General features: G+C 43.4%; 1 protein-coding gene across 1 annotated transcript; it reads left to right on the top strand.

Annotated features, from left to right (window-relative positions):
• Positions 1–1,262: 1,262 nt before the first annotated feature.
• On the top strand, positions 1,263–24,643 carry LOC308307070 (GPI mannosyltransferase 1-like). The gene is made up of 8 exons (XM_080752185.1): positions 1,263–1,528; positions 2,472–2,645; positions 3,640–3,760; positions 11,093–11,345; positions 13,911–14,014; positions 16,832–16,986; positions 19,141–19,242; positions 24,154–24,643. The coding sequence occupies exons 1-8, from the start codon at positions 1,367–1,369 to the stop codon at positions 24,322–24,324; spliced, it is 1,242 nt and encodes a 413-aa protein (XP_080608311.1). The 5' UTR covers positions 1,263–1,366; the 3' UTR covers positions 24,325–24,643.
• The last annotated feature ends 2,044 nt before the right edge of the window (positions 24,644–26,687 follow it).

Below are 26,687 nucleotides of genomic sequence, written 5' to 3'. Positions count from 1 at the left end.
GGCGCAAGACATTCTGTAAACAACAGTAGGCCTACTTGTAATGTTTTGCTGAAGGTCTGAAAAGTCCTTAAATTGTCACTTTTGAAATGTGCAGATAGCCGTTATGTTGGTTTTGTTTACTGTTGAGTGAGAAAACAACGTCAATCATCTGGGGACCCCTCAAATTAATTTGGGGACCCCCGACCCACAGGTTGAAAACCACTGCTTTAAGTAATGGCATGCTGCATGACATAAAGGTGCCCTCCTAGAGTGGAATTACGGTAGACGCTGGGTAGTACCGTCATTACGGTAGCAGCATGGTTTCAACCTGTGTCCGCTGTAGCGCCACATCACCACGAGGTGGCACTGCTGGACCGCTGTAGCAGCAGCAACAACAACAACAACCAGCTCAGTGTTGCCAGACGTACGATAATTATCGTATTTGTACGATAATTTGACCCTCTGTACGATGTACGATCAATAATTCCAAAAATGCCCAAATGTACGATAATTTCGGCATATCATCAAAAAGAGCGTGAATTCACTATTTTCCCTGGCTGCTGATCTGGGATCTGGTTTGGCTTCTCAAAATAAGCCAGGAAATCAGTCAATCTGACCCTAGATCAGTACTTGGAGACATTAAAAACACTGGTTGCATGAACCTACAGCCCATGCTTGGGAAGGGAGTGTGTAGGGGGCGGAGACTGTGTCTTAGCAACACTGTGTTAATAAGCCAATCAGCTGCTTACAACCAGCGCAGCGCCTCTCACAGCAATGGGATGCAGCACTTGTCGTCTCAGAGGAGAGCAGAGTGGAAGTGGAAGCTCTTAGCTCTCTGACAGGCAGAATCGCTGTCATTTCTCAATTAAATCATCCCGTCATTCATATTTATCCCCCAACCTTAAAATACGGGACAAAGAGCGTCCCGTTTCAGTTCAATACGGGACACGTCTTTTAGTTTCCAAAAAAGGGACGATCCCGTATTTTACGGGACGGTTGGTAATTAACCCTAGTTGCATCTTTCCAGACCAGTTTCAGGCTTTTATTTGTGTAAGCTCCAAGAAGTTGCCTGCCTCCACACAGCATATCTGATGCGTTTTTGTCACGCAGGAGTCTAAAACGAGGTCGTTTCTTACACTAAAGACGCATTTTTTGGTGAAATTACGTTTTTACGTGAGGGATTTCTCTTTTTTGGCCGTGTACGATAGTTTCATGTCAAATACGATAATTCTGAGCCTCCGGTACGATAATTCAACATTTCCCATCTGGTAACACTGAACCAGCTCTACTAGCTAGCTAGTTCTTTCTGACTAATAGACTATGGAATACAGGCTAAAACGCCTAACGTAACATCACATCGGTGACAGGCATTAAAACCCTCGCCGTGATGATGGAGAGACTGATGGATAAACGTGTTGTTTTCACGGCGTCGCTGGCTGTGAGGCTGGCTCTGGTGTTCTATGGAGACTATCAGGACAGGAGCATGGCTGTGAAATACACGGACATTGACTACCATGTGTTCACTGACGCTGCCAGGTTCATCACTGAGGTAACAACACGTTAAAGTTGTGTATGATTATTCGTGACACAGTATGGGGCGAGTAACCTTATGTACGTGTGAGTATTGTTTGTGTTATAATGTCTACGGTGACAATGTATGCTATGAGTGTGACTACTGTGCTCCACTTCCTTGTCAAAGCTGTGTTGTTCAAGTCCGGTCCGGTTCAAGTTCTTCGGCGCCAAGTCAGCTTACTTCCGGACTACAAAATAAGACCATCGTTAACTAACTAATACCTTGTGCTTGTGTGGTATTAGATTAAAAAGAAATGTGGCTCCTGCTTATGTTGGAAACAAAATATGGTTTTGTTTTCCACTATGGGGCTGTTAAGTATGACATCATTTTGTAGGCAGAGGAGAATTTCTGCCCCCAGTTTCCGTGAATCTTTTTACTATTTTTACAATTTACACATTTTTCTTCTCTTTGTTGTTGAAGTCGTTATTTTTGTCTCGGATCGGTTGAAATAGCGAGGGACAGAAAATGCTCTGGGGGCAGAGTTCTCCTCTGCCTACAAAATGATGTCACGGCTTAAAAGCCCCATAGGTGGCCAACTGGCCAATTAATAATATTTTATTTGGCAAAACCGCAAAAGGGAACAATTTTTACCTCTTAGCTAAGAAATTGCATCAAATACACATAGTTATACACATATAAATGCTAATTTTAGGGTTGCTCTTTATCTCATAGCAATTCCCCCCCCCCCCTTTTTCTTCGTTTTCACTGTTGCCCATATGACAAGGCACTAACTATGTTAACACTTTTGTAAAAACATAACCTAAATACAAATTGGAAAAAAATGCAGTCTGCACTAAATCATTGTCAATAACTGTATGGTATTTTACACAATGAAAATACCTAGACATTTTCCACCTCTTGAGTCTGAATATCATCTGAAATGTTCTATTACTGCTGTGTTGTGTTGTGTGCTGCTCAGGGCCAGTCGCCCTACAACAGGTCGACGTACCGCTACACCCCTCTGCTGGCCTGGCTGTTAACCCCCAACATCTACCTCAGCCCCGTGTTCGGCAAGATCCTCTTCGTCCTCTGCGACGTCCTGTCAGGCCTGCTCATCTTCCTCCTGCTGCGCCTGCGAGGAGTGGACTCCCAGGTCTGTTTTTGGGGTCACTTCATTATCCCAGTGGTTCTTCTCAGGACCCCCCCAGTTTGGTATGCGTTAGGGCCACGGACCCTGATAACTCTGAGAGTGTTCAGTTGGAACCAAATGGACCCGTAAGGTTCCATTTGAACACACTGCGTTTTTCAGGGCAAGGAGAGAGAGAGAGATAGAGAGAGCAAGGGACCCAGTGGTCCGAAAATAAATACGAAACGGGCGGCAGTGTGCAAACGTGACTGACACAACGTGAGGTTGACTTCTTTATTTACATGCTCTGAAATTCTCTCCTATATTCGGCCAAAAAAACGCAGCAGTGTGCAACGACCTTTACAGACCTGTAAGGGTCCATTTGGTTGTATTTATTTTGTATAATCTCTGAGTTACAGCTAGACCCGCTAGGCTCCATTTGGTTCCATTTGTACATTGCATGAGTTACAGACTTGTAAGGGTCCATTTGGTTCCTAATTATCATTAGGTGGGGACTCCCTGGAACCCCGGACCCCACTTGGGGCGCTTTTCGACCGGCAAAGAACCGGTTTGGGTTCTTTCTCCCGCCTATGGGATGAACCAGAGGTGAGCTTTTCCACCGAGAACAGAGTTGGTTCTGATTCCGAACCGTAAAAGTTGGTTAGGGTTAGGGAGCCAAACCGGTTCACTGCCGGTTCGCAAAAACGAACAAAGGTTCCAAGACAGTTGAACGGCACTGGTTCTTGAACCAAGGTTCTTTTGGTGGAAAAGGCCCCTTGGAGAATCACTGCATTATCCGACTATTACATGAACAAAATTCTTGTCAGTCTGTCCACATCTGTTTTTGTCCTTAGAGGGTTGACCAATCGATCTGATATTCTTCACTTCACCCAAATTATTATTAGCATTTTCACAGTCTGGGATCTGTAGTGGGGGTTCCCCGCAGTTTAACTGCGTTTAACTTACAGTACTTGAACGAAATGCACTTCGGATCAAGTTTTGTGTGTTTTTATTTGATCAGAGGGCGTGTGGCATCTGTTCTCTGTGGCTCTTAAACCCCCTGCCCATGGGAGTGTCCAGCCGAGGCAACGCAGAGTCCGTGCTTTCTGCCCTGGTGCTGGGTACACTACTCTGTATGGAAGGTAGGTGCTTTTCTTTCACATGGTACAAAGGGTGTGTTTGTGTTATGCATTGACATCTGGCTGCCTGGATGCCTGTTTTGTGTAGGCTTGCAAAAGGTAACAGGTCAAGTGGGCACTAGTGACATCTGGGCACCTCTACATAAAATGTGCTATTTTGTCCAAAATGTAAAAAAAAAAAATAAAAAAAAAAAATATATATATATATATATATGATGCGAAGGAGTGTAATGACGAAGCGAGTTCGGGGGAGTGTTCTGGAGGTTGCGTGCGCTCACGTGGTCGGGACCTGCGCGTCCCGCCCCCTATACAATATATAGGTAGACCTGCCTGTAGGTAAGGTATTGTTGCGCAAGCTACTGCTGCTGCTACGCATGGCTGTCTCGAGGGGCTACTGGTTGTTTGTGCTGCTGACTTCTGCTTGGATCATGTCTTTCGCGTCTTTAGCCGCTGTCTACGCTAGGATCAAGGGATTCAAGGCAAGGTTGTATGGGAAAAACTTTGGGATTGTGGATTTGGGTAGACACTGCTGTGTTCTAGTAGACCTACTGCTTCAACAAGTGTGTGGGTCTCCGCTAATGTTGCTAATTCCCAGCTGATTTCTGCAGTGCAGTGCTGCTGATCCTTGCGGCAGTTGTTGTCGTGGCTAGGCTAATTTAGTGTGTTTGTGCTGTTGTTGCTTAGCTAACTTAATTGTGCCTTTGTAGGCCATTGCTCTTCTTGTTTCGGCTGCTCACTATTGCTAAAGCGCATTTTTAGCTGCTGTGATCAAGGCAAGGCTTATGGCATAACTGTTGGGTTTGTTGTTTGTAGTAAACACGGCTGAGGTCTACTTCTAACTACTGTTTCATCAAGGTAATGTTGCCCATTCCAGCGATTTTTGCATACTACAGATCAAGATGGAAGTAGTTGTGGCTACTGGCTAATGCTAAAATAACTTCATTGTGCTTGGCTTGCTTGCGACCGTTCGCTATAAAGGTAAACTCAGTTGGTTGTGCTTATCGGGAACAGTGGTGTGTCGTCGACGGAGCTAGCCGTATCTGCTACTGTTGAGCAGCGTTCCTTTCTTCAGTCAGCCAAGGGCTAGCTTTGCTTGTTGTTAGCCGGCTAGCTTCTAACTTCTGTAAGGATAGCTGTTAGCTGGTAAAACAGCTTGCTAGCCATGTTCTAGGCACAAGTATGGCCCCGTGTGAAAACGTTCCTCTATTAACAGTAATGTCTCATGTCAGGAGGAATAAATTAATATATAGGTTGCGCGTGTCAGTAAGCGGCATATTATAACTCTATGAATCTACCTAGCAGAGCTTTACGTCTTCACGGAGGAGGTTTACGGTAGCACATACTAAGCGCTGCGTGTGGGGAATGTAGTTCTCTATCATGCCAAGCCTCGGCGTTGTGCTAGAAGTAATAGTCGTATGAACTACACGTCGGGCCAGGAGGAAAGCTTTCGATTCAGGCTTCGTCGCAGCGTGCTTAATCTAGTTAGTATCTGGGGCCTATATTGCTTCTGCCTCTCCTTGGGTTATGTGTATGTTTTGCACTGTCTGGCCCTCGCGGGATGAATGATTAAAACATTAATCGCCGCTCGCTATTATAACTCTATGGCCGCTCGTTTGAGAAGCTATAAAGGATGTCTGTCTGCGTGCCGTGGGCTCCTGGGAGGAGGAACCCGCTAGCTCATAGGTGCCATAGTTTACGTGCGATCAATGTTTTGCTTCCGCTAACGCAAGTCGTGCCTGTCTGACCTGACGTCACCAGTTGAGTCGCTAGTGCATGCAGGGAAACGTAGTCTACTCTAAAGCTAACCATTCTCTTCAGTTTTCAGCATCCATCAGCTGCAGCTCATCAGCTTTTTTTCTTCGCATCGCAGGCTATTAGTTAAAGTTGATAAGTTCTAAGTTGTCAGTTGTGCTGCTATATTAAATGCTAAATAAATACGCCAATTGTTGCTGCTGCCGCAGTCGGATACCGTCATGTCTCCGTGGTTTCGGCGGAGGCTAGCTCTACTCAAGCTGCTAATGCTGCTGTTATGGCTGCTAATAATTACAACTGACGCTTCTGCTTGTAGGATGCTGACATCATGTTATCTGTGCAGTTCATGCTCAGTGCCACGTGTCTGATACTAACATTATTTGTATCATTACAGCTCCTGGCTAAAGCACTTCTGGTCCGCTGCAATCGTTACTGCTTCATGTTAAAGCTGCTACCAGTGTATCAGAAGTAAAAGTGATTTAATTTAAATGTCGTTTCAAACTAAGGTTATAGTATTGGGTCACATAGCACACTTTATGTTTTCTTACAGCTCATGCTAAAGCTAATACATGATTGTTGCTAACATTCTGTTTATTATTTCAGCTCAAGGCCGGAGCGGCTGCAGGCCCACGGCTTCGGCATCAGGTTATCAGGGCAGCTTTATGCTAAAGCGGCTACATGTTCCACTAATCATGTTTTACTTTATAGCTTCTTGCTGCGGCTGCTACATGTCTGCTGCTAACATTTCTATATTTTCAGCTCGTGCTGGAGTGGCTGCATAGCTGCTACTGCAGCAGCTAACATAATCTTTATCACTGCAGATCCATGCCGGAGCTGTGGCAGGCCCGCTACTACAGCAGCATTTTGATCATTGCAGCTTCTGGCTAATCTCCTACAGCTTCTGGCTAAGCTCCTACAGGTTCCGCTAACAGTGCGTTTTTCTTCATAGCTTCTTGCTTCGGCTGCCACATGCCTGCTAACAGGTTTTCAGATTCGGGCTGGAGCTGATGCATGGCTGTCGCTACAGCATGTTTGCCATTGCAGCGTCGTGCTGCAGCGGCTGCGTTGTCTATTAACATGTTATCTTTATAGCTTCGTCCACGGCTGTAGAATACCATGAGGCCAGTCAGGAGTCGATTAGCACTGCAGAGGGCTTTGCTTCTACAGCATCGGCCATCCCAAGCAAGGCGGTCGTCACGCCTGCCAGCCCACCCGCCGCCTGCCTGCTGCCCGCTAGCCTGCCGCCTGCCCGCGAGCCCACCCGCCAGCCCGCTGCCCGTGAGCCCACCCGCCTGCCCGCGAGCCCACCCGCCAGCCCGCCGTGTCGTGCTAGAAGCTCATGGGGCGCAGGCTCGTCTTCCGGAGGCGCAACACGCCGACGCCGCCATCATGCCGCAAAGGAACCTGGGAACTGCAGTTCCAGCACCAGTGGCGGGAACTCCATTCCTCTCACCAGCAACAGCTATCCTAGAAGCACTGCGGAGCCAGACTCTAGCAGGTAAATAGCAGCGCATTTGCTTGTTCGGTGCTGTTGGGGTTTCAGCCGCTTTAAGCTTGGAAACAATAGGTAGCCTTAGTAAATAGCAGCACATTAGCTTGGTTGGTATATTGGCTTGGCCGCTCTTGCATTGCTTGACCTAAAAGTCAAGATGTGGTTTTGTTGAGTTTCTTATATTACGCATCAGCAGACTCTGGAGCAGAACTAATTCACTTTTCCGTCCTTTATTTCCATGCTGAAACATCCGCCTGATGTCTGCCCCCGGCACCCATGACACGAGCCTGGTACGGCATAAAACCGAGAGAGCTGCGGCCTGCCCAACCAGCTGCCCACCTGCACGCCGCCCCCCACCCGGCTACCCGTCCACCCGCATAGCTCTCTCGCTGGACCGGGGCAGTGACAACAGCAGCGCTCCGGGTGCTGTCATCAACCAGGAAATCCTCTAGCCGCCGGGCATCGGCAAAAGACTCGGCAATCTGAAATCCGGCACGCCCAGCTACCAATGAGCATCAAGCCATGCAACTCGGGACTGAGCGGCTGTGCTACTAGCTCAGGTTTCATAAGGTTACATTATGCCGTTCTGCTTCGGCGTGTACCCGATATGTTTGTGTGTTTATTTGCCGCTGCGCTTCACATGCCTAATATGCAAAGCAAGGTGTTTGCTGGGGTGTCTTTTTAGGTTAATGGCTGCCTCTCTGCTGCGCTTCACATGCATTTTAATATGCAAGCCAAGGTGTCTTTTAGGTTAGATGGGTAAGTTTAACAGTATAAACCAGTGTTATACGCAGTTGCTCCTGCTCAGTATAGCATCGCTAAAATGACACCTACCTTCATTGTTGGTTGGCTGTTGCTAATATTAATACACTTCAGTACTACTGTGTATTTCTATCGCGTTTGCCCATTCTAGTATAGCATAGCGCTCGAGTTCTAGTGTTGGTCGGCGTATCTACACTTTAGTTGCCTCCTGCCCACCGCAGTAATCGCTAAACTGCAGCAGTGCTACCTTCTTCGCCGTGGGTTGGCCTTTGGCAAGCTGCTAATATTAATAAATGTCAGTACTACAGCGTATTTCATTTGCTGTCCATTCTAGTATACGTTTTATGAATAGTCGCATTGCTCTGCCGCACTCCATTTTCTCTGCAAAGCAAGGTGGTTGCTGGGGTGTCCCTTTAGGTAGGATGTTCTGAGCTGTCCCGCCGCCTTTACTTTAATAACTGAGCTTGGCCTTTCCAGAGTATTGTGTTAGGTAGTTATATAGTTCAGTGCCTCCTGCTCACAGTAAGCGCTAAAAGTACAGCGGCGCCACCTTCCTCACCGTTGGTTGGTCTTTGCACGCTGTTAGTATTCATTAATTCCAGTATTACTGCATATTCATTTGGTATCGCTCTAGAGTATTAAGGTTAGGCAGTTAGTGTAGTTATGCTCAGCACTAGTCGCTGTTTACAGCAGAGCAACCTTCACCGTTGGTTGGCATTGGCAGTGGATTCTTAGCTTTTGCTTGTGTTGGGGGTTGTTGTTTTGGGGGGTCTCGGGTAATTGCCTGCAGAGATATGTTAAGCCCACGACGTACACAGCCATACATGTACTTCGCCGTACATGGTACACGTGTGATCGTGGGCCTGCAGGAAATGACCCGAATACAGAATCCATCGCCAAGTTATGCTCCTGCCTAAGTTGCCATAGATGCCTGTTCTTATTCTTAGGCTGTTGGTATGCTGCGGCCTTAGTATAGTATCACAGTATACATGTCATGCATTTGTCGCTCTCCTGCTGCCGTTAGTATGCCTAGTGTATGCTGCTGCCTTTATGTATCGTGCTGCTGCCTTCATATCTTGCTGATGTTTATATGCTATGTTGCTGCTGCCATTCTTGTCAATAAAGTATAATCTAACCTAAAGAACGCTCCCCTGAAATGATGCGAAGGAGTGTAATGACGAAGCGAGTTCGGGGGAGTGTTCTGGAGGTTGCGTGCGCTCACGTGGTCGGGACCTGCGCGTCCCGCCCCCTATACAATATATAGGTAGACCTGCCTGTAGGTAAGGTATTGTTGCGCAAGCTACTGCCCCGCCACCACCCCAGCTCCACCGTAGGTTCTGTGTTAGACCCCGCGGGGGGTCTCGGGTAATTGCCTGCAGAGATATGTTAAGCCCACGACGTACACAGCCATACATGTACTTCGCCGTACATGGTACACGTGTGATCGTGGGCCTGCAGGAAATGACCCGAATACAGAATCCATCGCCAAGTTATGCTCCTGCCTAAGTTGCCATAGATGCCTGTTCTTATTCTTAGGCTGTTGGTATGCTGCGGCCTTAGTATAGTATCACAGTATACATGTCATGCATTTGTCGCTCTCCTGCTGCCGTTAGTATGCCTAGTGTATGCTGCTGCCTTTATGTATCGTGCTGCTGCCTTCATATCTTGCTGATGTTTATATGCTATGTTGCTGCTGCCATTCTTGTCAATAAAGTATAATCTAACCTAAAGAACGCTCCCCTGAAATATATATATATATATATATATATATATATATAGAAATGATCTCAAGGAAAAGAAAGAAAGTATAGGCCTTCATGATCATTACATGTTTAAACATTAATTTATCCTTACTTATTGTTTATGCCCCAAGATGACAGATATACAGGTTTTGGAGGAATTTGTAGAAATTGTAGAGATATTAGACCTTATTTATTACCAATAAATATATGTTTTACCGTGCATGTTCATAACACGTATACTTTCTTTTACTTAAAACTATTTTTCAAACATTTAATTTTTTTACATTTTGGACAAAATAGACAATTTTACATCGAGGTGCCCAGATGTCCCTGGTGCCCACCTAACCAGTATCCGTGCAAAAATATGAGCTCCAGTCACAACACAGATTAGGACCTGTGGTGTACTTAATAACTGTTGTTGTCTCCACCAGCCGAAGGCTGAGGGAGAGTATGTTTTCCGCTTCGTCCGTCCGTCCGTCCGTCCGTCCGTCCGTCCGTCCGTGCGTGCGTCCGTCCGTGCGTCCGTCCGTCCGTCCGTTTGTCCGTTACCAGCTAATCTCCGGCACCGTTGGCCCGGTCGCTGCCAAACTGTGCACACACACTCCCTCGACACCAATTCAGAACCTCTGCCCCAAATATTTCACATGGGCCTGTTCTAGCGCCACCAGGAGGCCGACTTTTGCAAAACTAACTTTTGCCAGTACTCCTACAGATTTTGTCCAAAAAACACGTAAATCAGTAGACAGTATCTCTACAGTCATGTGATCGACATGGATGTGTCAGATTTTCCATATTCCATCCTGATTGGCTAAAACTGGCTTTCAAAGTTTGCAGGATTGGTCAGTTTTGAATAAAATGCCTGAAATCCTGAACGCAGTGTGCGATTTTGGTGAAATTGTGCATGCACATTCCCAATAGGCAGAGGAATAAATGCCACTTAAGAAAAATCAAATCAGCCTCATGGTGGCGCTATAACAGGCCGATTCATGTTTTCACCTATAACTCCACCGATTAGTGTCAAACTTTGTATGCGCACTCCTTAGAGGCCAAGGTAAAACCTTTTCCCTGCATTTTTTACATCAGCCTTTTATAGCGCCATCAGGAGGCCGACTTATGTAAAACACATTACATGCCTGACCTGGTGGAGACCTGTGCTCGGAAGAGCACTGCTTCTAGTTATTGATGTTTTTCATCTATTATGTTATACGGCCTTGTCTTGGCCAGGTCTCTTCAGTAAAAAATATATCTCAATGTGACTTCCTGGTGAAATGAAGGTTATATTATCCAGAGAACATTAACTGATACAGCTCTTTAGCAGATGTGAATCGTCATTTGCGAGGTAGAAACCTCGTATCTCCAAGTTTCAAATTTGTATGTTTTTTTCGTAAAGTAAAGCCCTGCTTCATCAACCGTCGCACACAACTAGTGAAAATAGCAGATCTACAAGCACACAACGCCTCGCTTGTGTGCTTGTCGGTTATTTTCATCATTTGAAATTGTTTTTTAAAAAATAATAAAAAAGGAACTGTTTTGGACATACAAGGTTTCCAACCCGACAACAACGAAATGTACCGTGCTCCTTTCTAGGCCGGCGGCTGACGTTTGCAGCTCTACTCTACGGGCTCTCTGTGCACATGAAGATTTACCCCGTTACGTACGCCCTGCCCATCGCCCTGGCCCTGCGATCGCCTCCTCCGCTCAGCCTGGAGGAGGAGAGGACGCAGGCGAGGTGGAGGAGAGCGCTGCGCTTTGTCGGAAGCTTCCTCAACCGAGAGCTGTTCCTGTTCGCCGCCGTATCGGGAGGAACGTTCTGCGGCTTGACAGGACTCTTCTACCACATGTGAGAACCAGAGCCAGAGCCACAACTAGGGTTGGGCGATATGGTGATAAATATCGTTGTATGTCTCCACGATATATGCCTTTTAGGTATCGTATATATCGTGATACAATTGAGGGAGCCTTGAGGAAAAATCCTGTTTAATCGTTAATACAGAGATTCATTGCAGAATTCAGTTTAAACCTGCATTTTGGTCTCAATCCGTAGTTCTCAAACTTTAAAATGTCAAGGTCTCCACTTAACTCATTGACTGCCAAGGCACGAGTTTCACGAGTTATTACAGTACTCCCAGGCTGCCACAGCCCGAGTTTCCCGAGTTGGAAGCCATTTTGAAAAAAAAAAAAAAAAAAAAAACTTTTTTTTTTTTTCAAAATTTTTTTTTATAAAAAAATTTCTAAAAATGCCTCAAATGTATAAGGCATGATCGCAATTGCGAAATTGCATGTTTAGCCCCATAACAAACACATCTTTCAAAATGTCAAAAATGGCTGTTTTGTCTGACTTTGAAGGCTTGTATCTCATGAATGCCTGAACGGATTTCCAAGCGGATTTTTTTGTTTGAAAGCTGTTAAAAAGTACTACACATATGGTGCATGATCTAGGCATGGGCGTGCACGATCCGTGCACTAAAAATTGATCCGTGCACTAGAAATTTAGGAAGGTGGCAGTGTTTGTTTTGTCTGACTTTGAAGGCTTCTATCTCATGAATGCCTGAACGGATTTCCAAGCGGATTTTTTTGTTTGAAAGCTGTTAAAAAGTACTACACATATGGTGCATATATGGTGCATGGGCGTGCACGATCCGTGCACTAAAAATTGATCCGTGCACTAGAAATTTAGGAACGTGGCATCCTGGTACTTGGCGGCCATCTTGAAAAGGGCATTCAATGAGTTAACTCTGACAGTATACAAATGAAACTTACGGGTCCATTTGGTTTCATTTGTATACTGTCAGAGTTACATAATTGTAAAGTTCAATTTAGACCTCCCAAAAGGAACCCAGAGAGTCTAGTTTTTGTCAAGTAACTTGAAAAATAACCATAAAAAACGATGTGAAAAAGAATCGTGATAAAATCGTGTATCGTGATACAGCTTGGGAAAATATCATGATATTGTATTTTTCCATATCACCCACCCCTAGCCACAACCAGACTAACCACTTTAACCATTATTTTATATACTTGGGCTTAACTCTTTGAGTGCCCCCTTTTTCACCACTAGAGGGCCCCAATGACCAGAGAATTCTACTTAGACAGTGCTGGTATATGCACAAGCCCTGCAGCCATGACATGGCTGAACACTTTCCTTTGTGCATGTACAGGAAGAGGATGAAGTTAGCTTGAAGTTAGCTATTGGCTACCAAGCATTTTAGAAGATCTATTTTCTGCAATTTAGCCACGATTAAACCTTGCACACCTCATGCATGGGAAAAAAACAGAGAAGAATGAGCTCTAAAAAATCCAATGCAATCCTGGATTGCATTGGAGTGGATTTGTGCAGTTTGTTCACAGCTTTCAAACAAAAAAATCCGATTGGAAATCCGTTCAGGCATTCTTGAGATAATAGCCATTATGTTTTACATGTTATGTAAACAAAAATGGCTGCCCTGTATGTTAGATGGGGTTGTATGGGGGTGGAACATGCAAAATCGCGATTGAAATCATGTTCACCAGATTTGATGGGGTCCAAAAAAAAATTTTTTTTTTTAAAATTAAAAAGAAAAAAAAAAAAAACATTATTTTTTTTTTTTTTTTTTAAAGCTGAACTAGTTCGGGATCGGCACTCTGCGATACGATAATAAAGCCGAACTAGTTCGGGATTGGCACTCAATGAGTTAAGATCTACTATATAAGCTCATAGCGCGACACATAGATCTGCTGTTTTTGAAAAATCTTATGAAAATTTGTGCTAATCGTTGAATATATATATGTAGTTATATTTGTAAAAGCATTTTTTTTTTTTACTCAAATCATTGCTTCTGGAGGTCCCTTGGAACAAAGTATTTTGAGATGGGGGTCGGCGGCCAAATTTTGTGGGTCCTTGACATGAAAAAGGTTGAGATCCACTGATATAGCATATACTTATAGGGGTTCGAGTCCGCCATGGTGCATCTGGTTTGACTGAGCATCTGTACAAACACAATTCTCGGGGGAAGGAAGCCGGAAGGGGAAGCCGGAAGAGGAGGGTGTCAAAGAACTTACTCCAAGGGTCTTCAACAGGGGGTCCGGGACCCCTAGGGGGTCCTCAGAGTTACTACAGGGGGTCCTCAAAATCTTCGTGTGATAGAATATTTTTTATATTAACTGCCTGAAGTCTAGCATCCATATTCTGAGAACTGTAGCCAAAAATAGCAGATCTACAAGCTCACAACGCCTCACTCTGCGAGGCGTTCGCGTTGTGAGCTTGTAGATCGGCTATTTCCGGCAAAGTGGTTAAATATTTGAAAACACAAAATGACATGAATCCAAAATACACTGATGATTGTGCTGTCAAAACGATGAAACTATATGGAATCTATGAAAAGGTTGTGGGCGTCCCTGCTTCATCTGTTTCATTTCTGTTGTGCAGCTATGGTTGGGAGTTCCTCAATGAGACCTACCTCTACCACCTGACAAGACGGGACACCAGACACAACTTCTCCCCATACTTCTACATGCTCTTCCTCACTGCAGGTGTGTACCCAACTGTAGTTTCTACATGCTCTATTTACCTCACTGCAGGTGTGTACCCAACTGTAGTTTCTACATGCTCTATTTACCTCACTACAGGTGTGTACCCAACTGTAGTTTCTACATGCTCTATTTACCTCACTGCAGGTGTGTACCCAACTGTAGTTTCTACATGCTCTATTTACCTCACTGCAGGTGTGTACCCATCTGTAGTTTCTACATGCTCTATTTACCTCACTGCAGGTGTGTACCCAACTGTAGTTTCTACATGCTCTACCTCACTGCAGGTGTGTACCCATCTGTAGTTTCTACATGCTCTATTTCAGGGGTTTTCAAAGTGGGTGACGGCCGGGGCACTCTGGGGCAGTCCAGGGGTGCCGCGAGAAAATTTGATAATATTTGGAATTTATTTGGACACTTAACTCTCCCCACGCTTTGAACGTTAACGTTCGCCCCATTTTTTACAGAACCTCGATGCCAATACGGCGCTCGTTCGGTTCGTTCGTCTGATGACTGTAAGCTGATGAGGGGTCGCGCGGCCGTCTACTGTAAACACATTTTCCGCGGTGATGGTGTAAAAAATCCATTATGCGTTAGATCAACGGAGAACAATTCACTTCCTTGTTAATTTCCTCTGGCTGTAAGGCTCTGTGGCCAGTGACTGGTCTTCTTCTTCTTCAACACATAACAGGCAAATTCACATTCATTCTCGCATGACGCCGCCCTCTGCTGCCTGGCAGACCAAAGTGCACTATTGCACAATAAAAAAATAAAAAAATAAAAAAATAAATAAATGTCTGTCTATCTGCTATAACGTCGCAAAGGTAAGCCGCTTTTTGATGGCACCAGACCCAATAAATAAATAAATAATCTGGCAGTAGGAGAGTTAATATTTAGTATAATTTTAAACTTGAAGTACAAAATTATTTTCAGTCAGTTCTAACCAAAATGGCTATTATCTCAATGTTTTCCTCGCAACATAATCACTAAAATACCGTCACTGTCCGGCAGAAACCTCGTATCTCCAATTTTCAAATTTTGGTAAAGCAAAGCCCTGCTTCATCATACAAGACCATTGCACAAAACTAGTGAAAACAGCTGATCTACAAGCACACATCGCGAGGCGTTGTGTGCTTGTAGATCTGCTGTTTTCAACTAGTTGAGTACATTTTATAGATGATGAATACAAAACGAAAGGTTTTGGACATACAAGGTTTCCACCTGACAACAACGATATGCTATAAATATAAGGTAATGGGAGTGAAAATTATAATGTAGGGGTGCCTCGGATTAAAACAAATAGTTATGGGGTGCCCTGAGACAAAAAAGTATGCTCTATTTACCTCACTGCAGGTCGGAGGATTATGAAAGTCCGGCGTCTCATTACTCCGACCACGTGGCTACGCGTGCGGTTAGGGTTTGAGATAGGCTTAGGCCGGCTTTACACTGCCACTGAAATCTAGCCTGAATCAGATCTGAGTCACATCAAAAGCGGAATCCGATTTTTTTTAAATAGTCTAAATCCAGACAGGTCACATGCAGGTCACATGAAATCCGATTTTGAAAAACCACATCCAGAGGTGGTTTGGATCTGAGGACATCTGTCTCGGTCTGAAAGCAGCAACCACATCCACCCCATTGAGTTATACGCAAGTCACATGCAAGTCACATGCAAGTCACATCAAACTGTCCAAACGTCACTTGCTGCGCGACCCGAGCGTGGAGCGCCACTGTAATGATGTCATTACAGAGCGCGAGTATTTACTATTTGAATACAGCACATATTACAGCGCCGAGCACATGAGAAAAACAAGAGAGGAGAGAGAAAACACGTGAGCTAAATAGATAAAACCAGAGAGAAGAGCGAAACACAAGAGTAAAGAAAAGAAGAGAGAAAAACAATATTGTAACGTGTGTTTGTTTTTGTTGTTGTCGCCCTGTCTGTTATGTCACATTTCCTAAACGTAATCAACTAGTGTCAACGTTGTGACGTAACGTCATGACACGTCGTCACCACGGTAACCAAAGCAGTTATGTAGACGCAGGGCAGCTTTGGGCTGACACTGTTAAAATCAGTCAGAACGCACAGATTAGATCTGGTCATTTGCAAATGCAGTGTGAAAAGTCGGGCCAAAAGATCGGATTCAAAGATCAGATTCAAATCTGATTCAAATCCTGCCCAAATCGGATTTGGGCTGGATTTGACTGCAGCGTAAATCCGGCCTTCGAGTCATACGAACGCAACCTCGAAGTAATGAGACGTCAGAACAACACTCTGCACCCAGTGCAGGTGTGAACCCATCTGTAGTTGAACTACGTACTTCTACGTGTCATATCCAAACAATACTGACATTGACACTGAAATTTCAGGATTTCTATTTTTGTTGTGCCGTAAAGTCGAATATTCGACAGGACTGACCAAGTCCGCGACCTGTCAAATATTAAGTAAGCAAGAGTTGCGAGGCGTTGTGAGCATGTAGATCGGCTATTTTCACAATATTTATCTGCGGAACCGAGTCCCTTTAAATGTAATACAGGTCCCCAGTTCAAATATGTTTATTTTGTGGGTCGCGGCCTAAAAAGGTTTGAGAACCCCTGGTATAGAGCATTAACAAATTCATCCACCAGGGGCATTGACAACTCATTCTTATGACTTCCTATCTAGCTAAGCGTTATAAACTATATATTTTTTAAAGAGAAAACAATAAAAAATCACAAAAAAAAGCGAATATTCGACTTCGGTGAACAACGTTGAATAGTGACTTTGATATTTGAATATTGGAATATTTGGTGAATGCCCTATGTGTGTCCTGTGTTCAGACAGTGGGTGGAGTGTGTGGCTGGGTCTGGCAGCGTTCGTGCCCCAGCTGGCTCTGGTGCTGCTGGTGTCCTGGGCGTACCACACTGACCTGGCCCTCTGCTGCTTCCTGCACACCGCCATGTTCGTCTCCTTCAACAAAGTCTGCACCTCGCAGGTAACGGCCCACGTTGCGTCCCACAGGGACTTGTGGAGAATGTTAGAGAGGCAGGGGGCTGAAATATCTAAAAGGGCCTTTTGGTGAAAATATTGAAAATAGCTCAACGCGGTGAGCTTGGAGGTCGGCTATTTTCAGTACTTGCATTCATGGTCTGGAGAGGGCACTTTTTTACAGACGGATCAAAGGTCAGGGGCTCAAGCCCCCTTTGATGTCTATGTGTGCATGTGGCTGACATCCCAACTTCAAGGTCAAAATGACAATCAGGGCTGCGCGATAATGACAATTGTCTTTATTGTCGGGGCAGTGGTGTAACTTATTACATTTACTTAAGTACTGTACTTAAAGTACAATGTGTTTGTAATATTTACTTGAGTATTTCCAATACTTTTTTTTACTTTACTCCACTACATCTTGGATCCAAATATTGTACTTTTACTTTACTCCACTACAATTATTTGAAAACTTTAGTTACTAGTTACTTTGAAGATACAGTATAAATGATTATATTCATACAACATATATGAATCACTTTAGCCCTATGTTATACATAGGCTATTTGAAAATAGCCGATCTACAAGCTCACACAACACATCATGATTTTTTGAAATTTTGGTACTTTAAGCATATTTTGATGCCAATATTTTTGTACTTTTACTTAAGTACATTTTGAATTCCAGACTTTTACTTGTAATAGAGCATTTCTATATTCCAGTATTGGTATTTTTTCCCCCACCACTGCCTCAGGATATTCATCTTCACAGTCTGTTCCAAAACATAGGACAGAACAACACAACACCAAGACAAGTCCCAACAGGGCCCCTGATTCAGCCCGGGAAAAAGAGTTGGAGAGGCCCTCGTTGTGCGCTATAGAGAGAGATCTCTCTCTATAGCGCTGCTGCTACTCAAAGATTTGCCATTTCAGATCATGACAAGTGACAAGCCAGTGGGCCAATTACATGAGTTATATTTCGTTGTTGTCGGGTGGAAACCTTGTATATCCAAAACCGTTTGTTTTGTATTTATCATTTAAAAAATTATTTAAACTAGTGAAAACAGCTGATCTACAAGCACACAACGCCTCGCAGTGCGAGGCGTTGTGTGCTTGTAGATCTGCTGTTTTCACTACTTTCGTGCAACGGCCTTGTATGATGAAGCAGGGCTTTGCTTTGCGAAAAAAATGTACAAATTTGAAACTTGGAGATACAAGGTTTCTGCCTGACAGTGACGATTTACTTTGTTGGCCGCCCAGCCCCAAAATGGAACGAAGGCCGACATTTTATTTTTATTTTTTTCCTAATGGCCGGCCTGGACCGGCCGGGAATGAACCGGCCGTTCGGGAGTTGTCCCGCTTTTCCCAATGGCCAGCACGTCCCTGGTACACAGAACCTTCATATCAGCGAGGCAGTTTGTTTAGTGCTGCAATGGCTGAAGGGACAAAACCTACTAAAACCAACTTTTTTTGTTCTATATCTTTGTCCAGACTCTGAGCTGAAGTGACAATGTAGTGGAGGATTCAGTGTAATTTGCTATTGTGAGTGCTAAACACGGGATGGCTTTGTTGTTCATGTCAGAAAGTGTGGGTGTGGGAAGTCTGATAATCTGACATCAAATCAGTATCACGATTATTTCAATGAATTTTGGGGGGCGACTTTGTGTAGAATGAACTTGTTGAATATACCGCCGGTAGTCAACAAGTGAGCATTGCTGAGCGACCTTGTCTGGAATGAAAGTAGAATATCTCTGCTGTCGGGCCGAAACCTAACTCCAAAATGTTTATTTTCTGGAAAGGGCTTTTTACTGCTTTTCATTGGTTCAATATTATTTTAACCAACACACAGACGTAAAGGGTGTTCAATAGCACATATTTATGAAACAAAAAAAGAGAGGGCCAATCGGGTGGAGTTAGCTGGTTTGGCAGAAAGTGTGGAGTTAGGAGGTTTTGTCCCAAGCACTTTTTACTACTGTCCATTGGTTCAATATTATTTTAACCAACACTCAGATGTAAAGGGTGTTCAATAGCCCTGATTTATGCCAAAAAAATCTAAAACCTCAAAAATGGAGTTAAAGATGTTTTGGCCAGACAGTGACGAATTATGCTAGAATGCTGTAGCTTCTTATATTGACGTTTTGCTCCGACGTGTGTCGTCCTAGTACTTCCTGTGGTACCTGTGCCTGCTTCCTCTCCTGATCCCTCGGCTCAGTCTGTCTCCAAAGCAAGGAGTTGGACTGTTGCTTCTGTGGTTCGCCGGCCAGGTAATGAGTCTCATCATACTGACCATGAGTTGCCCTTATCCTTGATCACTTAAATTTGCAGGCCGATTCTACGAACGTCTTCTAAACCAGTGGTTCTCAACCTTTTCAGGCCGCGACCCTCAAAATAATCATATTTGAACTGGGGACCCCCCCCCCCCCCCCACCCTGATGAGCACTAAGAGTTGAGGCATTACTTTTTGTATAACACGGTTATATTGTGAAAATAGCAGATCTACGTTGTGAGCATGTAGATAGGCTATTTTCACAATTTTTGACTAATTTGGCCAATGTTTAATTTGTCATTTTAGAGGCAACTTTATGTTGGTTTGTTTACTGTTGAGAGAGAAAACAATGTTGCACATTAAGTTAATCATCTGGGGACCCCCCCCCAAAAAAAAAAATAATAATAATAATAATAACACAGGTTGAGAACCATTGTTCTAAACCAGTAGTTCTCACACTTTCGAGATTTTTCCACAATGATCCGCATTAGCAGACGTGCAAGCTTGCAAGCGCGGCACTAACTGACATGCTGTGAGCTTGTATATCTGCTGTTTTTGAACAGCCAATGCAGAAATCTAAAACAACACAGATGCCGGTTTCTGGTTTTAAAGGAGTAGTTCACCCCCAAAATGATAATATTATTTTTGTATTTGTCACATTCCTAAGACAATAAATGTATTATAGTAAATTTACCCCCATTGATTCTGGATGGGGACCCAAATGCTTTTGGGTCATAATCAATGGGGTTAGATTTAGGGTCAAGGGTCAGGTAAATGTTACCCCCATTGATTCTGACTCTAAGCTTGTGTCCCATCCAGGGCCATGCATTTGGGTGCACATCCGGAATCAATGGGGGGTAAATGTACTATTATAATGTATTATTTTTTTGTCTTAGGAATAAGACAAATACAAAAAAATATCATTGAACTCAAGTCTCCATGGCATGAGTAATCAATAGAGAAAGTCATTTTGGGGGTGAATTACTCCTTTAATGGGTTAAAAGACAACTTTAGTTTTTTACAACAAGGGTTCATATTTTGGAGAATATAAAAGAGTTATAAAAGTGTTAAAATTATTTAATTTACTTCTTTCTATTGTTTTAGAGATTCTTATTTCAGTGTTTGTGGGCATGCGTACAAGTGGCTAAATATGTAATTTTACACAGAATAAGCCAATTCCCAAGATACAACGCAACCTTTCATGGTTGGACGTGACTTATGGGGGCTAGAAGTGTTACTGTAAATAGCAACAAAGAAACCGCTGGCTTATTGTGTCTAAAAAGACATTTAGACACTTGTACGCATGCCCCATGCGTACGCATGCCCCACATTTTAGCACGGTAAACGCGATAAAACAATAGAAGGAAGCAAATAAAAACATTTTAACCCATCTGTAGCCGATCCCGCGAATACTCGTGAAATATTAAAAGGTATCTAGAGTGCCGATCCCGCGTATACGCGCGATATATACTCTATATACAGTAAAGCTGGCAAGGGCTACGTACCGTCCGTTGGAAAGTGCTGGCACGGGTGGACTCGCCGATTCATCATCATCGCGCATCCACGTGCACACAATAGTGTGCCCATAACATGGAAGCCAAAGGTCTTTCTCATCTTTATAGTCCATTTTCTCCAAAAAACACTTTTGATGCCAAGGATGGCATTGGATTCTCACTAAAATAGCAAAAGTATAAAGGGATCCAGCTTGGATTTTTAACCCTTTCATGTCTGAGGCATTAAATGGGTTTTAACACTCACTTTTTCTTTTCTCTAATTACAATCTAAAATATGAGCCCTTGTTGTAAAAAAACAAAGTCGTCCTTTAAGCACTATTCTATACTTTGTCGTACAACGGTGTCATGAAAACAACCTACAAGCTCAATGCATGTTTAGGCCTCATGAATGACCTCGCTGTTTTACTATATCAAGATAAATACATGTTGGGAAACGGATGTTTTTCATGCTACAAACAACAACATTGACACCTTTTTAATGCCCAGAATGTTAACGAACTCCCATACAAGAATATGATTTATTCCAAGCTTGAGACTGAATGCAAGAGAGCCCATTCACACTCACAGTACTTGGAGCAAGTTATTAGAATATCACACGTTATTTGTGTTGACTTACGCGTCCTTCAAAGTGTATGGTAGTGCGAGGAAGTACAACTGTGTCATCCACCCAACCAACAAATCTTTTCCCCCGCTAACATAATATGAATACGTATTACTGAATAAGTATACCATAAAAGTACTAAGCCTGTCCTCTAAAAATCGACGAATCGACGCGTCGTTTTAAGCCCCGCGAATCGACGCCAATTGTTTGAGTCGAGGCGAAAATATATATATTTTTTATATCACCAGTTAGCCTACTACTGGACTGGTGTCATGTACTTCCAATGAGAAGTAGCAATTGGCGAACAGTTATTTATTGTCTCGCACCAGCGTAGGGGTGAAAGTGAGACAGAACGGCCAGAACGGTTCAGAACCGCCGCTTCGTTAAAACATTCGGAGCCGGGAGTCGGGACGGTGTTCCGTGAAGAGGAGGAAGCACGCTGTCAAAATCCCATATTAAATAACCTCCTGCCACAGCACAAACGCACGTCCACGAAGTAAACAATCTTCTTAAGTCAAATTAACATACACAAGTGTAGGCTACAAGTTACATTTTCTAATTAAAGTGCTTCTGAATTGTTCCAGTGTTGTAATCCATGATGAATGATTGTGTTTCGCTGTGTTTGCGTCCATGACATGTCCACACTGCTGGCTCTAGCGGGAGCTGTGCCTCCCCTTTTTTATGATCCGTTTCTGAAATGAATCCGTTCTCGACACTGACTCATTACTCTGTCAGTGCTCTGTGTCCCGCGACTGCGGACTGGATCCCATCGTTCATTTAAAAGAGCCGTTCAAGAGAGCGGAATCGTTCGCGAATGTCTCATCTCTACTGCACGCTGCAGAGAGACGGGGCAGAGTTGAAACAGCGGGATGTTTTATTTGTTTTAACGGTGTGTTATAACTCTATGGTTGTACACTGCTATGCAGATAACATTTGTGCTCGCGCACCGATATCACCGAAAACACTGTGTATTCAATTCATCTCTTAATGTATTATTGTATTATGTTGACGTGGTTTAAAGCAACACTTTTTTTTTTCTTTTTTTTATACAAAGTAGACTATAAAACGATTCGTCGACGCGTCGGATTAACCCCCGCGACTCGAATCGACTTCATAAATCCTGAGTCGAGGACAGCCCTAAAAAGTACTAAATTGAAGGCAGGTGTGTTGTGTGAGGCTTAACCCATTCAGAATGGGTGCACATTATTGTGTATCATTATTTTATGCTTTAACTATTGAAAAATAGCAGATATACAAGCTCACATCGCGGCACCGAGTGCCGCGCTGCGAGCTTGTAGATCTGCGAGCTTGTAGATCTGAAAAATCATGAAAATTAGATTTGAGCCGAAGTGTCTTTTGAATCCTTCTAAGATTTTATGAAAATGTCAGCAATCTGGCCAGCCATCGTCAAAGAAAAGGTCCTTTTCACTTAAAGGGGAAGACCACCCATTTTCAATATTGAACTATGTCATTAACCCTTTTAGTGCCTATCCCGAACTAGTTCGGGATATTCGGGATCAAAAACAATTTTTTATTTGCTATTTTACTTACCCCGAGCTGCTTGGAGCAACGTGGGTGGTCCCGGCTCGCCCAGCGCTCACCAACGAGAGACGCTAGATGCTCCGACGATTTATTCCATTGAAAATGGTTTAAAATAAAGTTTAGACCCCCCCCAATGTTCACCAAAATGTTCATTGTAGGCGGCGCGACGTATTCCAGGGTGCCTATCCCGAACTAGTCCGGGATATTTAATAAAATGAATTATTTTATCGGAGGCCTCAACGAAGCCCCGGTCTAGACGTCCATCCTTGGCCGGGACTTAGACTCGGCCATCCACGGGCCGTATTCGTGCTAACGGCCGAATCGCGCCGCCCACTCCAATAATTAATCACATCTTTAGACAGGATTTTCTCCGGATTGTGTCCCCAGACCCAACGAGAAAGTTTTTTGCGGCTGAAATAGCTTTAGATCGGGCTTCTCAATGGGTTAGCATTTTGGCTACGTGTCAGCTAGCTTCCTCCTCTGGACACCCATAGGATTGACCGGAGTGAAAACACAGGCCAGTTGGGAGAGGGTCGACGAAAGCTATAAAGAAGGTCAATGGAGAAATTTCTGGCACTCTAGCACCCCTTGTGGCCGGATGGCACTGTATGAGTTAATATACCTTAGAGGAGTTGTGTGGAAATAGAAACAAAGTTCCCCCTCTTCTGTGTTGCCTAGAACTGGATGATTGATTTTGGGGTTTGCATTGTAAAGTACAATGTGTGATGTCATCAAGTTGTAATTTGCAATACAAACCCCAAAATCAATCCTCCAGTTCTAGGCAACACAGAATAGGCGGAACTTTTTTTTTAATTTCCACACAACTCCTCTAAGGTATATTAATGACATAGTTCAATATTGAAAATGGGTGGTCTTCCCCTTTAAATGGAGCTCAGTTAGTCTGTTCTTGAGAGACTACTATGTCAGTGGTGCTCAAACCTTTTCATGTGAAGGACCCCCAAAATGATATGTATTTGGCCACTGACCCGCAGCTCAAAATATTTAGTTCCAGGGACCACCCAGAAGCAAAATTTGAGTTACAAACGTTCGCTTTGAAAATACATATATTCAAAGATTTGAACACATTTTCACGACTTTTTCAAAAAATAGCAGATCTACAAGCTCGCAGCGCGGCACTCGGTGCCGCGCTGTGAGCTTGTATATCTGCTATTTTTCCACTGGTTAAAGCATTCAATAATTCTAGGCCTAAATTTAAATCCCCATAATGACGGATGTCTTCTTGTGGTCGCAGGGTGTGTGGCTGGGGCCGGCCTACCTGCTGGAGTTCCAAGGCTACAACACATTCCTGCTGATCTGGCTGGCCGGTCTGCTGTTCCTGCTCATCAACTGCTTCATCCTGCTTCAGATTCTAGCCCATTACAAACCCGCCGTACGGACCACACACACACTCAAGGTTGACTGAGGAGAGTTTTGTAAGGCTCTTCTTTCTCCTTGTCAACCATTCCTTGGATTACAGCTTCAGCATTGGGATTTCAAAGGAACGTTCACCTATCAAAACACTGTATCGTTGCTGTCGGGCAGAAAAGAACATGCGTCTCTGTGTTTCTAGGGCTGTCACGATTGTGACATTAGGGGTGGGTGATATGGTGATAATTATCGCTGAGACGATACAATGTCTCCACGATATGCCTTTTCAGAGGTATCGTATATATCGTGATACAATTGAGGGAGCCTTGTAAAAAATCCTGTTTAATTGTTAATACAGAGATCCGTTGCAGAATTCAATTTAAACCTGCATTTTGGTCTAAATCAGTAGTTCTCAAACTTTAAAATGTCAAGGTCTCCACTTAACTCTGACAGTATACAAATGAAACAAAATGGACCCGTAAGGGTCCATTTGGTTTCATTTGTATACCGTCAGAGTTACATACTTGTAAAGTTCAATTTGGCTTTTAGGCTTTGAAGTTTCACATGGTAGATATGACACATAACCTAAATATACAAAGAAATTACTGACATATTTGACAACTTTATACTTAAAAAAGAACATTGATAGTGGAAATAGCCGACCTACAAGCTCACATCGCGACGCGTTGTGAGCTTGTAGATCTGCTATTACCACTATTTTTTTACTTAAAAAAAAAATATGAACATTTTTCAACATAGCCCTTACCCGTTCAAAGATATGAGCAACAGCGCCCCTCCCTTAACATGTGTGGTCACAAAAGGTACTGTAGGCTAAATAGATATAGATACAGCATAAAAATGCGAATATACAGCATACGATTTGTGAAAGTGACAAACGGGCTTCACAGTTATGTCAGGTGTGTTCATATGCTGATAGTGATGCGATTTCAGGTCAATTGCTCCAGCCACCGAGGAGAAACGCTGGGACAGACAGACACTCACTCACTCACTCACTCAGTCATTCGCAAAATTATAGTATAGATGGAAACAATTATGAAAAATAATCGGGCTTACGTCAAATAATTGGGATTAGACGATTATGTAATAATTGTGGCAGCCCTGTGTTTCAGCTTTGTATGTTTTTTGTTTTAGTTTTTTTTTTTTTGGAGCGGTGCCCCTTTAACCCTGCAAGACCCGAATTAATTTCTACTGGCCAATTTTTTATTTTATTTTTTTAAATCAGATGGTGTTGTAGGAGTCCTAATCACAGGAAAATGTAATGTTAAAAAATGTATAATGTTTTTGTAAGGTTTTATAGCCATAAATCATAAATCATGCTCTAATTTGCATTTTGGGGATATTTTTCACAATAATAACACATGTACATGTTCTAGACATTCTAATGATCACGAAAAAAATATTACAGGCATTTTACTTCTGTTTTTGTGAGGAATAGCTTCAGTTAAAAAGTGAGATGTTGTTCGTCCAGACGCTGGAATTTCAACTTCTCTGGGAGGTGTGAATGTCATTCTCTGTGGGGGGTATTTATATGCAAATATCGTGGCCGATGGCATTGTAATACTAAACAATAGAATTTAATGGTGATGTTAATGTGAAAAAATAACAGGAAAACTAATTATAACATTTTTTAAAAAATGATTTAAAATGTTTTGCCAAAAAGCAACGCTGGGCCTTGCAGGGTTAAGGAGCTAAGCTCCAACATCTGACTTTGTCCGGTCTCAGAAGTGTGGCCTACATCTGACCTACGTGGCTACGTCTTGGCACAAAGTGCTCAAAGTTTGTTGTTCGCCCCCGGTAAATATCCAGGCTCAGAAGCCTAGCCTACATCTGGCCTACATCTTGGCACACAGGTGCTTAAATTTAGGCCTAGAATTATTGAATGCTTTAACCAGTGAAAAGTAGCAGATATACAAGCTCACAGCGCGGCACCAAGTGCCGCGCTGCGAGCTTGTAGATCTGCTATTTTTGAAAAAGTCGTAAAAATGTGTGCAAATCTTTGAATGTATTTATTTTCAAAGCGAACGTTTGTAACTCAAATTTTGCTTCGGGGTGGTCCCCGGAACTAAATATGTTGAATGGGGGTCCGTGGCCAAATAAATATCATTTTTGGGGGTCCTTCACATGAAAAGGTTTGAGAACCACTGAGTCTCTCAAGAACAGACTAACTGAGCTGAGTGAAAAGGACATTTTCTTTGACGATGGCTGGCCAGATTGACACAGAAACATAGGTTTTTCAAAAAACCTTAGAAGGATTCAAAAGACATAGAATCGGGTCAAAATTCAAATTTTCTAAGCGCTCCTACGTCTGGCTTTGTGTGTAAGCCCCTATGTCCGTATGAGTGTCCGTATGAGCACGAGACTAACTTCATAGAAACTATGCAGAGACCGACACCACCA

Source organism: Nannobrachium achirus (assembly GCF_963921795.1).
Source record: "Nannobrachium achirus genome assembly, chromosome: 21".
Classification (NCBI taxonomy): domain Eukaryota; kingdom Metazoa; phylum Chordata; class Actinopteri; order Myctophiformes; family Myctophidae; genus Nannobrachium; species Nannobrachium achirus.
This window is presented reverse-complemented; position numbering and strand designations above follow the sequence as displayed.

What these genes read in the sequence shown, in the direction of transcription:
- LOC308307070 (XM_080752185.1), top strand. Translation starts at nt 1,367, where the DNA reads ATGATGGAGAGACTGATGGATAAACGTGTTGTTTTCACGGCGTCGCTG. An exon ending in CTGCCAGGTTCATCACTGAG is followed by an intron (nt 1,529 to 2,471) that starts GTAACAACACGT and finishes TGTGCTGCTCAG; the next exon opens with GGCCAGTCGCCCTACAACAG. An exon ending in TTCTGTGGTTCGCCGGCCAG is followed by an intron (nt 19,243 to 24,153) that starts GTAATGAGTCTC and finishes TTGTGGTCGCAG; the next exon opens with GGTGTGTGGCTGGGGCCGGC.